The 11868-nt window shown below is 41.0% G+C and overlaps 1 protein-coding gene across 1 annotated transcript; it reads right to left on the bottom strand.

Moving 5' to 3' along the window:
- Positions 1-1533: 1533 nt before the first annotated feature.
- LOC125377878 lies at positions 1534-11142 on the bottom strand. The gene is made up of 3 exons (XM_048391954.1): positions 10742-11142; positions 8535-9604; positions 1534-4372 (listed from the first exon to the last, which is right to left on the bottom strand). Exons 1-3 carry the CDS (start codon positions 10923-10925, stop codon positions 4313-4315), a joined length of 1314 nt encoding a protein of 437 aa, XP_048247911.1. The 5' UTR covers positions 10926-11142; the 3' UTR covers positions 1534-4312.
- Between the last annotated feature and the right edge of the window lie 726 nt (positions 11143-11868).

The following is an 11868-nucleotide window of genomic DNA, read 5'->3' as shown; positions in this document are numbered from 1 at the left end:
TCCATACAAACATCTCTGACGAATTCAAATACCTCCACCTCACAGTGATAGCAATGATAAATTAGTCAGAAATTCACAAACTGTCTTAATTAAATTGAATAAAAAACTGATTATTCAAGTCAGTAATCGTATTCGTAATTCGTAATTCGATCACAGTGCTATACAACCTTCATATTGTACATCGTTTCAAATATTCAAACCGTCCCTCTGTTTATATCACTAGAAACAGCACAAGTAAGGGTATACGTTTTCTCTCCCTTTCTCACAACCTGAACAATAGGTTACAGGTACAATGGTTGTGGTGATCAAAAGATCAAAATTTCATGTACATGAGGTGAAGAACAAATTTGCTTCATGGTATGATTTAAAACAGGAAAATACTATTTCCATTCTGGAAAATGAGTTCAACACAAAACAGAACATTTAAAGCTGTTCAAACATCAGTGCACTTCATTTCATTATACCTTTCGTCATTATTACGTACATTTGCCACATTCAGACACAAAGTCATTTAAGCCCAGTACGAACAACTACAGGTGATGCCTCTATTGACAATACGCCTGTCAGCTTTTTACCCACAGTATCCAAGTTTCGTCAGAATAACTTCCGTATCAAATGCTAACATAATATCTGAAAACAGAGTTGCCTCCCTTTGACAAGCTACCGTAAACGTGGTATGCATTATTCAACCTTTTCTATCCCTGGCATTGTCTACAACTGACTTTGTTGACTGGATACAAGACTGGATAATGTTTATAACGGCTTACGATAGTATTCCAGTTATATCACGGCGTGACAGCTGAATGTGAGAGGAAAGCCCAAGTGATGAATGTCTCAGACGTTTACCACTTCGGTGAAACCCAAGAGCACGGGTATGGTGCTGACAAACCTAGAAACATAAACTGGGCGAACATGGATTCGAACCCACAATTAGAGGTCTCTGGCGTGCCCAAGGGGCGCAACTCTGCACAGCGAATCACGGCGCCTTAGACGGCTCGGCCATTCGTACCCCGAAAATCTTCAGACCTGACTTCACAAACAATATTCAGTACACGTTTGCCAAGCATAAATAAGGAGGCATATTTTATTTTTTGCCCTTATTTGATTCATTCTCTGTAGAGGTGAGGCAAGGCAAAATGAGGTTTGAGGTTTAACGTTGCGTTCAAGAATATTGCACTTATATGAGGTGACGTGCATGCACGCGTGTGTGTATATGTATGTGTGTCTGCTCATGTAGTTTTTACAGAGCAAGCCACTGATACACCATGCCGAAGTTTTAACATTACTACCCCACTCTGACACAATATACTGACCACAAATTGACCAGTCTTATCCCCTTAATACTGAGCGCCAGGCGGGGTGACAAGACCACCACAATTAAACGTTACTGGGCAGATACTCTCTCCCTTTACGCAGATGCTTAACGAAGTTCAGGTGTGGTATACATACCCTCAATATACAATTATACAGACACTCCAAAGATAATGATGTTTTAACATCGACGTGTCCTTTCTGCAAATATAACCAAGAAAATGAATACCATGTTTTATTGATATGTCCAGTATATGAGGATATAAGAATCAAATACCTGCCTAACTATTATTATACGTATCCATCACAAAGAAAATCTGTACAGTTAATGAACAGCAAAAATAGCCATATTCTTCTCAGACTTGTGTGTGTTTATAAGATATTTGAAAGAAGGATAATATATACATTGAATATAAATAAAACTGTGTACACCATATTTAGCTACAATCTAATCAGTATACAAGTGGTGCTTCACGACGAATTACAACAAAATGTCATTGTACTATTGGCCTCGAGGCCACACATACGAAATAAATCGGTCTAATACTCTATCCATAAGACAATGGAGGCGATCTAGCCCACTCTATTTCAGAGCAAGGTATTTACAAATACTTGATCATCACACATGTATTGTGCTTGCAAAACATGCTGCTTATTTATGCCATGTAACCTGGATAACTTCATTCAAATGTCAGTTTGTTTTGGTTTGGTTTTGCGTATTTTCTTTATTTGATTATAATCAACAAAGACACTTATTTGTCTTTTTCACAGGGAAAGTGTATATTTAGATCAGGATAGTGCCTGAATATAGTTTGTGATTGGTTCTGATTGTGATACACGCTGCACTGGTATGGGCTGTCTGTGTGACTTCACTGCGTTTGGATAAGCACCTTGTTCTACCTGTATACATATTCAGATATATGAACATAAAGGAACAATCGGACCCAATTGCCTCGAACTTCTGGGGACCAAAGAAATAGTTCGAGTTATTCGAACTATTTGAATTCGACCTGGATCTTGATAAGTTTTACCTTTCAACTTTGGGGACTATAAATTGAACTCAAAACACTCATGTCGAGCATTCAGGTAACAATACTATAAATATGGTAAGATTTTGGACTGTGATTTCGCCTGGACCCTGGAATCGGCACATCCGAGTTCAAGACATCGGGGTTCGACTGTATATGTACGTCTGCATAACATCATAACGATTTTCATATGTTTGTCACATGAATGACACTGGTGACATTTTAGAAATTAACAGTAATCGTTACTGTATGTTTATACTGTATGGCACAGTGTTACGAGGGGATTTCCGAATTGACACGCGAAGGTTAACTTAGAAAACGGTTCAAACTATATTGCCAAATCAGTAAATCAGCATACAATATAAATGAATAAAAAACAACTTCTATTGAAAAACGTAATTGTAGGTCTACAGTCACAAAGGGGTTAAACAATGGGTCAACTATGGGCAATACATAACAGGCCATTTAACTAATGCAGCACTAACAAGAGTTATCTGATGATAAAAGTATATTACTTAAACCATGAATGTTAGTACAATAATGCTTCCAACATCTTGCGCTCCTTAGATACGTTTTCAGATACAATGTTTGTAATAAAAACGATATCTTACGGGGATTCGTTCAGTGATCTATCACATAATATGTCACATAAGAATATGTCAGATATCATGGAAGAATGTAATACTGGTTGGTTTTGCCCATGACTATATAGTCTGTATTTGTTTAAGGGACACAGCTCAAAGAATTCTATTTGATCTTAGCATTTTCATGTGTGCCAAGACATCATGGAAATTAATAGGATAAATTGCTTTGAAATAAAACAATCATTATATTCCTGAATATGAGGTCACCGTGAACATACTTTAAAGTCTATATTGCATGTACAACATGTTACATGGCTTCGTATTGGGTGTGAGACTTCACAACTCTGACACTGGAAATGGTGCAGAAACAAATCAAAGTGACAATACCGACTATGATAGAAGACACCCACGTGTTCCTGCAAGTACATATTTTACACAGCGACATGTAGCTGCAAACATTCATTGTGTACGTCAATCTGAACTCACTCCCACTAATTTCAACAAAACACTTTGCTTTAAGAAAGTTCGGAACACACTAAAATCTGCATATGTCCAGTTATAAACATTTGTAAGAAACTGTTATGTAATCTTCTAAACATTAAAGTTAGCCATGTTCCTAGAATTTGTAACGTACAATGAGTTTTTCATGGAATCGAGATGCGAACAGAAACGTCAAAACTACATTGACACAAATCACTCCCACGGGGGTACGGGTGGCCCAGTCGTCTAAGGCGCCGCGATTCGCTGTGCAGAGTTGCGTCCCTTGGGTACACCAGATACCTATGATTGTGGGTTCGAATCCAGGTTCGCTCAGATTATGTTTCTAGGTTTGTCATAACCATACGCGTGCTCTTGGGTTTCACAAATAACTCGTTATTTTCTGCAAACCGAATTCGGACGACTGACCCCTAATGGAGGTTGTAAAACTGTATATGTATACTGTAACATTGGACACATCATAATAACAATGATAACTCCTTTCTAGACCACTTTTAGAGCTGCAGCAGCTCTATCTTTTCCCCAGACTCAGTGTAGTGAATGATGGTATTCTCAGAATTACTAGTGGTATCTGAACTAGGCAATGTGTCACCAACTACTGGAGCATGGACATAGGTGGGAACATGACTTGAGATTCCATATATGGTTTCTGATCTTTGATTGGGTGAACGTATCTCCATGTGTGCAGGATCTGTAAGGAGGTTGTTAAGATTTCCGTCTATATGATATGGTTGGGATGACTGCAAGGCGATCTCTTCCATAACACTTTGTCTGTCTGTGGAAACTGCTTGTCCCAGTTGACTCGGAACATAAACCCCTGGCAATTCTTCTGATGTGTGGTTCACGGGACACGTTGATGTTGGTGGTGTGGATGTAAGCCAACCGCCATTGTTATAGCTTCCGTGTGGAACTGACGATGATTTCATAAGAAACTGGCCATCGGTTGTCACCCTGAAACAATACCACATGCACTTGACACAACATTTCAGAGAAAATAGGACTTAATCAAAATAGTGATGCTATTGTGACATATAATACAAAATCAAGATGTAAAAGCCTCCAGCGCTTTCGAATTCGTATCTAATGAAAAAGGCTCCAAACTAAATGGAAGCCCCACATACTCATAAACGTAAACCAACGAATCATTCAATATTATACACAGTGAAGCCTAATTAAGTTCAAATATTGGTTAACATAATTTCAGTGTTTTGGCAAAGTCCCCATTGACATATGTAGCCCATGGAGAATAAGGTTACACTTGGAACAAATAGCAATAGAGTTCATTTCATCACAATGCATTTCTACAAGGTCCCCAAAACAACATACTTAAAGTCCCCAGCAATCCCAGTTTGGGAAATATGTCTAATTTACATAATCCAATATGGCAACCATCTGTCAATAGTATTTTCCTTATTTCAGATGAGGTTCAATGTTTTGATGAAAAACAGCATGTGTTGTGTTGCAAAATAGCCATATTATGTTTCTAAAAAGATATTCACAACTATTGATCGTTTTCGACTATTGACAAATCTACAAAACATCAAGATGGCTGGCAATTTCAAGATGGCCGACACATTTCCTAAATATGAGGTTAGGCTGTGGAAGCTTTTATCTCTGAAACAGTGTGCTGGGACATATATGCATAAAACTTGTCACACTAACTGACTGGCCCAAAAATCCAAGATGACCTCCAAGACATGGACAGACATGGAATATCAATACACTGTTGGTCTCTCATCACATATTTGATTGATTGATTTGGGACTTTTAGTATGTTGTTTCGGGGGCCTTGTAGAAATGCTCTGTCCATATTCTTTTTTAGCTGAAATAGATATTTGATATATGTCTGATGGTACTGTCCTCTTCGAGGTCTCATATGGTTTCGTGAGGTTTCAAAACTGTTCTGCAAAACAGCGTATACAATATATGTGTTTGGGCTGTCAACTCAAGCATCATTTCCATATTGCTCTTACCTATCCATAATTGTACTATGGCTGCTTGTCAGGTCATGTATATTTGTTGCCTCAGTTATAATCCTTGCAATATCATCGTGATGTTGTGCCTCTGCTTTTGTAAAGCAGTTTCTTCTTTATCGTCTTTCTCATCCACATTTGCCTTGTTCTGTAATAACACCTCCACAACCTCCCTATGTCCCCGGTAGGCTGCAAGATGTAGAGGTGTGCGGCCATCATCACGTTTATCATCCACATTTGCCTTGTTCTGCAAAAACACCTCCATAACCTCCCGATGTCCCTTCCTGGCTGCATCATGTAGAGGTGTGCTGCCATTATCACGTTTATCATGCACATTTGCCTTGTTCTGTAATAACACCTCCACAACTTCCCTATGTCCCCGGTAGGCTGCAAGATGTAGAGGTGTGCGGCCATCATCACGTTTATCATCCACATTTGCCTTGTTCTGCAAAAACACCTCCATAACCTCCCGATGTCCCTTCCTGGCTGCATCATGTAGAGGTGTGCTGCCATTATCACGTTTATCATGCACATTTGCCTTGTTCTGTAATAACACCTCCACAACTTCCCTGTGTCCCTCCCAGGCTGCATCATGTAGAGGTGTGCGGCCATCATCACGTTTACCATCCACATTTGCCTTGTTCTGTAATAACACCTCCACAACCTCCCGATGACCCTTCCAGACTGCATCATGTAGAGGTGTGCGGTCATCATCACGTTTGTCATCCACATTTGCCTTGTTCTGTAATAACACCTCCACAACCTCCCTATGTCCCCGGTAGGCTGCAAGATGTAGAGGTGTGCGGCCATCATCACGTTTGTCATCCACATTTGCCTTGTTCTGTAATAACACCTCCACAACCTCCCTATGTCCCTGGTAGGATGCACGATGTAGAGATGTGCAGCCTTCCTTATCTTTCTCATCCACATTTGCCTTGTTCTGCAATAACACCTCCATAACCTCCCGATGTCCCTTCCTGGCTGCATCATGTAGAGGTGTGCTGCCATCATCACCTTTCTCATGCACATTTGCCTTGTTCTGTGATAACACCTCCACAACCTCCCTATGTCCCCGGTAGGCTGCAAGATATAGAGGTGTGCGGCCATCATCACGTTTATCATCCACATTTGCCATGTTCTGTAATAACACCTCCACAACCTCCCGATGTCCCTTCCTGGCTGCATCATATAGAGGTGTGCTGCCATCATCACCTTTCTCATGCACATTTGCCTTGTTCTGTAATAACACCTCCACAACCTCCCTCTGTCCCTGCCAGGCTGCATCATGTAGAGGTGTGCGGCCATCATCACGTTTGTCATCCACATTTGCCTTGTTCTGTAATAACACCTCCACAACCTCCCTATGTCCCCGGTAGGCTGCAAGATGTAGAGATGTGTGGCCATCATCACGTTTGTCATCCACATTTGCCTTGTTCTGTAATAACTGATCCACAACCTCCCTCTGTCCCTGCCAGGCTGCATCATGTAGAGGTGTGTGGCCATCATCACGTTTGTCATCCACATTTGCCTTGTTCTGTAATAACACCTCCACAACCTCCCGATGTCCCATCCTGGCTGCATCATGTAGAGGTGTGCGGCCATCATCACCTTTCTCATGCACATTTGCCTTGTTCTGTAATAACACCTCCACAACCTCCCTCTGTCCCTGCCAGGCTGCATCATGTAGAGGTGTGCGGCCATCATCACGTTTGTCATCCATATTTGCCTTGTTCTGTAATAACACCTCCACAACCTCCCTCTGTCCCTGCCAGGCTGCATCATGTAGAGGTGTGCGGCCATCATCACGTTTGTCATCCACATTTGCCTTGTTCTGTAATAACACCTCCACAACCTCCCGATGTCCCTGCCAGGCTGCATCATGTAGAGGTGTGCTGCCTTCCTCATCTTTCTCATCCACATTTGCCTTGTTCTGTAATATCACCCTCACAACCTCCCTATGACCCTGGTAGGCTGCATCATGTAGAGGTGTGCTGCCATCATTACGTTTCTCATCCACATTTGCCTTGTTCTGTAATAACACCTCCACAACCTCCGTATGTCCCTGCCAGCCTGCATCATGTAGAGGTGTGCTGCCATCATCACGTTTCTCATCCACATTTGCCTTGTTCTGTAATAACACCTCCACAACCTCCCTATGTCCTTGCCAGGCTGCATCATGTAGAGGTGTGCGGCCAGCATTTTCTGTCACATGACTTATTCCCTTGTTCTGTAATAACATTTTAACAACTTCTGCATTCCCATATATACATGCCAAATGAAGTCCAGTTTCACCCTTCTTGTTTGGATTACCAATTGCCACTGATTCCTGTAACAGGTAGCTTACAATGCTAACATTTCCAACTGCACATGAGTAATGTAAAGGTGTTGATCCTTCAGGACCTATGATATTGATGCTACGTTTTCCCTTCTTTATAACTATATCCATGATATCTTTGCCCTTTATTATACTGTTTAATCCCCCAATGCTTTCGGTTCAAAGGGAACGCTTGTAATTTCAAATCAAAGCAGGATCCGCTGCACATCACATATCCATCATGAGGAGAATATCTCGGCTGTTAGCAATGACTGACAATTGAACTGATGATGTACTAGATTTTGTGCACAATGCCCATTGCAGGTGAGTAGTGTTATCATTGCATAATCGAGATGCATGGCAATGAGTTGATAATTAGCACTATTATATTAATTGATGGTTAACTAATACTGGTGTAAAAAGAAGAAACTGTCAAACGTTGCTGTATTAATCTTAAGACGGGGGCTCATGGTCCAAGGCGCCGCATTTCGCTTTGCAGACTCGCCATGGGAATCAACAAAGTGGTAAACGTCTAAGATATGCTTCACTTTGGAATTTCTTCATAATTTAATCCAACTCACCATGACACTACTGTTCAAAGAGGCGTTTAACCAAACTCACGCTCTACCTTGCCTACATCAAGGCACTATCAATGAGTATTACGTGACTGAACCACTCACCACCCTCACGCCCTCAGTTAATACCTAATACTGACATCATTTGATGAAATCGAAAGCCTCCCATGCTCTATGAAATGATTTTCTTGGATAATTAACTACGCATGTAGTTTGTGTGATTGTGTAAATAGAGCAGATGGACTACTTACTTCATCTGTCAGCCAGTCGTTGGTTTCCAGGCGAGACAGAACATCTCCTCTGATGGTGTAGCAGCCAACTGTGTATGTACAGTTACGTGACAGGGGGACGTCCTCTTGTACATGCTGCGGGTGTGAAGGAGGATCCTTCAGTGTTTTCAAAAAGTCCTGTACTTCAGTCCTGGTATGGCATGCTCCAACAAGTACTGCTGCGATGAGGTTTATGTAAACTGACCGGTCTTGGTTCAAGCTCAGAACGTCAGTATTTACAGAACATTTAACCCAGTTCCTTGCTTTTATTGCATCTAGATTCCAGTTCTTGTCGACCTCTTCAATGAGTGACAAGCATGCGTTGTCTTTGTTGGTACAGTCCTTGTTCCAGAACCTTGATAAAGATAAAACCTGTTGCACGACCCTTATCACATCACGATTCCTTTCTACATCTTCTAGAAATGTGTACAGATAAGCGTAGGGTGTGTTAGTGACACAGGTTACAACTGTGTTGTCATTGTCAACTTGAGGCTGCAAACGGAGTTTCTTGACAGGGGAGCCTGACGTTGTATCCAAATATTCAATGTCATCATCACCTCTATGATCTCCTGTCCTGCTGCGTTTCTGATTTGTGTCATGATCATTCTTTGTTTCAGTCTCTGACACCTTTGCTTCATTCAATGTTACACCTAGAATAGTGTTTGATTTACCGTTGTCTTCCAATTCTGTCGGTGATGAATGATCTTCAGGGTCCAGGTTTGAGTTAGTGTTCTCCGTGACACCCGACTGCACAGCTCCACCAGTTGATTCTACTTTTCTACGTTTACTGTAACCTGGGGAATTAACTGTCTGTTGACCACGCTTCTTACGTTGAGGAGCAGGCTGTGCTTGTGTGTGGTCCCCGATATATTGCACTAGGACGTGTTTCAGAGGCTGGTTGTACAGATACGATGCTTCTCTGACAAAGGCCCTTGTTGTTGCCTTGTCCTCGGTGTAAGCCTTGTGGTACTGCTTCACTATGACTGGACTTGAGCTAGGCTGCTTCCGGGTTCCATCACTTCTGAAGTGATATTTGTCGTCCTTCCACACGTCTGTAAATATAATGTAACATCATGAGTCTCATGACATTGCAAGCGTTGTTGTTATCCTGACGATGAACCGTCCGTCAAGAAGCTTTGAATGTTAGTGTGTCACGTGTGGTGTAGGTATTAATTAATGAAACCTAAATGCAAAGTCGACTTTGTTTGTCATGGGCCAACGGACACACCACACTCATAGAACTGTAAGGTCATGCATATATGTTGTATTAGAGGTTGTAATGATAAATATCATGTCATCGGGCATATGGGTGCACATACCTTAAACCACATACCTTAAAACAATACAAATTCTTGTTTAGCTTATATTGATCAGTTGAACAATTGACTTCCTACATGTAAACATTGGATAAATGTTCGTTAAAGTACACGGTTATTGTAAAGGGGATAAAAAGAGAGAGAAGAACAGAAACAGAATATATTAGTAGTTGAAATAATGATATGGACGATTGAGCTGAATTGGCAGTGATTTATGTGTAGGATAAAACACGTCTGAGGGTCTTTATGAGAGTTAAGACCGGAATCGAAGGGATTAAACTGAGGGGCGCCAATATGGGCCTACAATATGTGTTGCTAGCGTAAGGGTACTTGAAAAATACATTCTTGAAAACATTTAACCGCCTCTGTCGCCTAGTGATACACTCACTGGGCTGCAGATACGAAGATTACGTGTTCGATCCCCGGAAGTTTAATTTGTCATTTGATTTTACATTTCATTAAATTGTTTTGTTAAATTGCAAAGTAACTTCTCCTAGCGAGTAACATGCATATGCTACAATATAAACGCAACTTCAATTAAAATATCTCTGTGACATTATAGCATCCTTGTTAATGAAATTTAACCCATTTGGAGAACAATATGAAGATGTCACTGGAGGTTTATTATGCATGGCAGTTACTCGTTAACAATATTAGCGAACATAAAATCTATTATCACGTCATGCAGAGAAATACTGGAAACCTACATGTATATACATGTGGTTTTTGAGGACATTCATCGTGTGTGTTTAACAAACCTTTTGAATTCAAATTATATTATACATAATATAAGTTTTCCATGGACTATTAACCTTTTTCTATATATCGATCCCTGCCTCATGTTAGCATTAAGCGTGAACACAACTGACTCACCTTCTCTCATACCCGATGCTATCTTATAGAGGTACACCTGTCCTCCCTGAGGTGTGGCGGGGGCAGTCTGGATGGTCTTGCTCTCATCTGGACTCCTCAGAATGTTAACAATCTCCTCCACTTTAAGCGCTGATGTTCTCCCTGTGATGTAAGGCCTGGGTGGTTTCAGACTTTTACACGCCATTTGCAAAGTTATAAATAGGCCCGTCGATAATGTTTCAAAGAGTATCCGTGGAGGTTCATTGTGTAAGAATCTCCATCAGTCACACAGGTGGGATACGCTATGAGCACCAAGGCTCCTTCATTTGAATCTGTAGTTGACAAAAAGTATATGACCTATTCACAAATTGCCGAGTTGCATCAAAGCAGTAGTATTCACGATGCAATTTCATCCCTTCATACTTCGGTTACATATTGATTATGTATAATGACGAGGCTACGTCACTTGGTTGCTATGTTTCTGAAGGTGACCTACTTCCGTGTTTGGGAATAACTGGCAACACCTGACTGCAGTTGAGTATTGACATAACAGTTGCCAAGCTACTGAATAACATTATCTTATGTGAGCATACTTAATATGTATTACTCTTTATTGACCGCCTCCTGGTCTAGTGGGTATGAAATGTCAATCGTCTGTACGATGTTAATTAGACTAAAATTGGTTTATATTTGGTGTGCAAGCTATATACAAAGGGTGGTGAACTCTGGTATAAAGTGTGTTTTAGTCTTTGTCAGTGATTTATAAGGATAGATAAAACACATTAATGGAGCAAGATCTGCAACGTGAAGTGTAAGATGCGCCGTGACCTACAGAGACCGGGGGCAACCTTGGAATGTACAGGCCTTGTTGGCTTATATACTGGTTGTATTGGTAAACAGTACAGGTGATCGTTGTGTTTGTGTAAGTTTTGGTCTTGTGTGTGGCGTGTGGGGTGGTGCGAAGCGAGAGTATCTGTCGGGAGAGCGGAAGTTCGGTGGTTTGATGGCCGGTCGTGTCATTACAAACAATGCTTTAACATGTTACTCATCTTGCTTTAACATTGTTAACCTTGTCTTGCGCTCGGCATTAACGGTATAACACAAAGACATGTCTTCGAAGTAAATATACTCTGTCTGAGTCATATTCA

This window comes from Haliotis rufescens, unplaced genomic scaffold (assembly GCF_023055435.1).
Source record: "Haliotis rufescens isolate VD_foot unplaced genomic scaffold, xgHalRufe1.0.p SCAF_103, whole genome shotgun sequence".
Classification (NCBI taxonomy): Eukaryota; Metazoa; Mollusca; class Gastropoda; order Lepetellida; family Haliotidae; genus Haliotis; species Haliotis rufescens.
The sequence above is the reverse complement of the archived record's forward strand: the minus strand, read 5'-3'. Positions and strand labels throughout refer to the sequence as shown.

Bases quoted from the DNA above. Each gene is read 5' to 3' on its own strand.
- LOC125377878 (XM_048391954.1), bottom strand. From the start codon at position 10,925: ATGGCGTGTAAAAGTCTGAAACCACCCAGGCCTTACATCACAGGGAGA. The intron at 9,605-10,741 runs GTGAGTCAGTTG...TTATATTTACAG, and splicing joins AGCATCGGGTATGAGAGAAG to ACGTGTGGAAGGACGACAAA. The intron at 4,373-8,534 runs GTAAGTAGTCCA...GTATTGTTTCAG, and splicing joins ACGACTGGCTGACAGATGAA to GGTGACAACCGATGGCCAGT.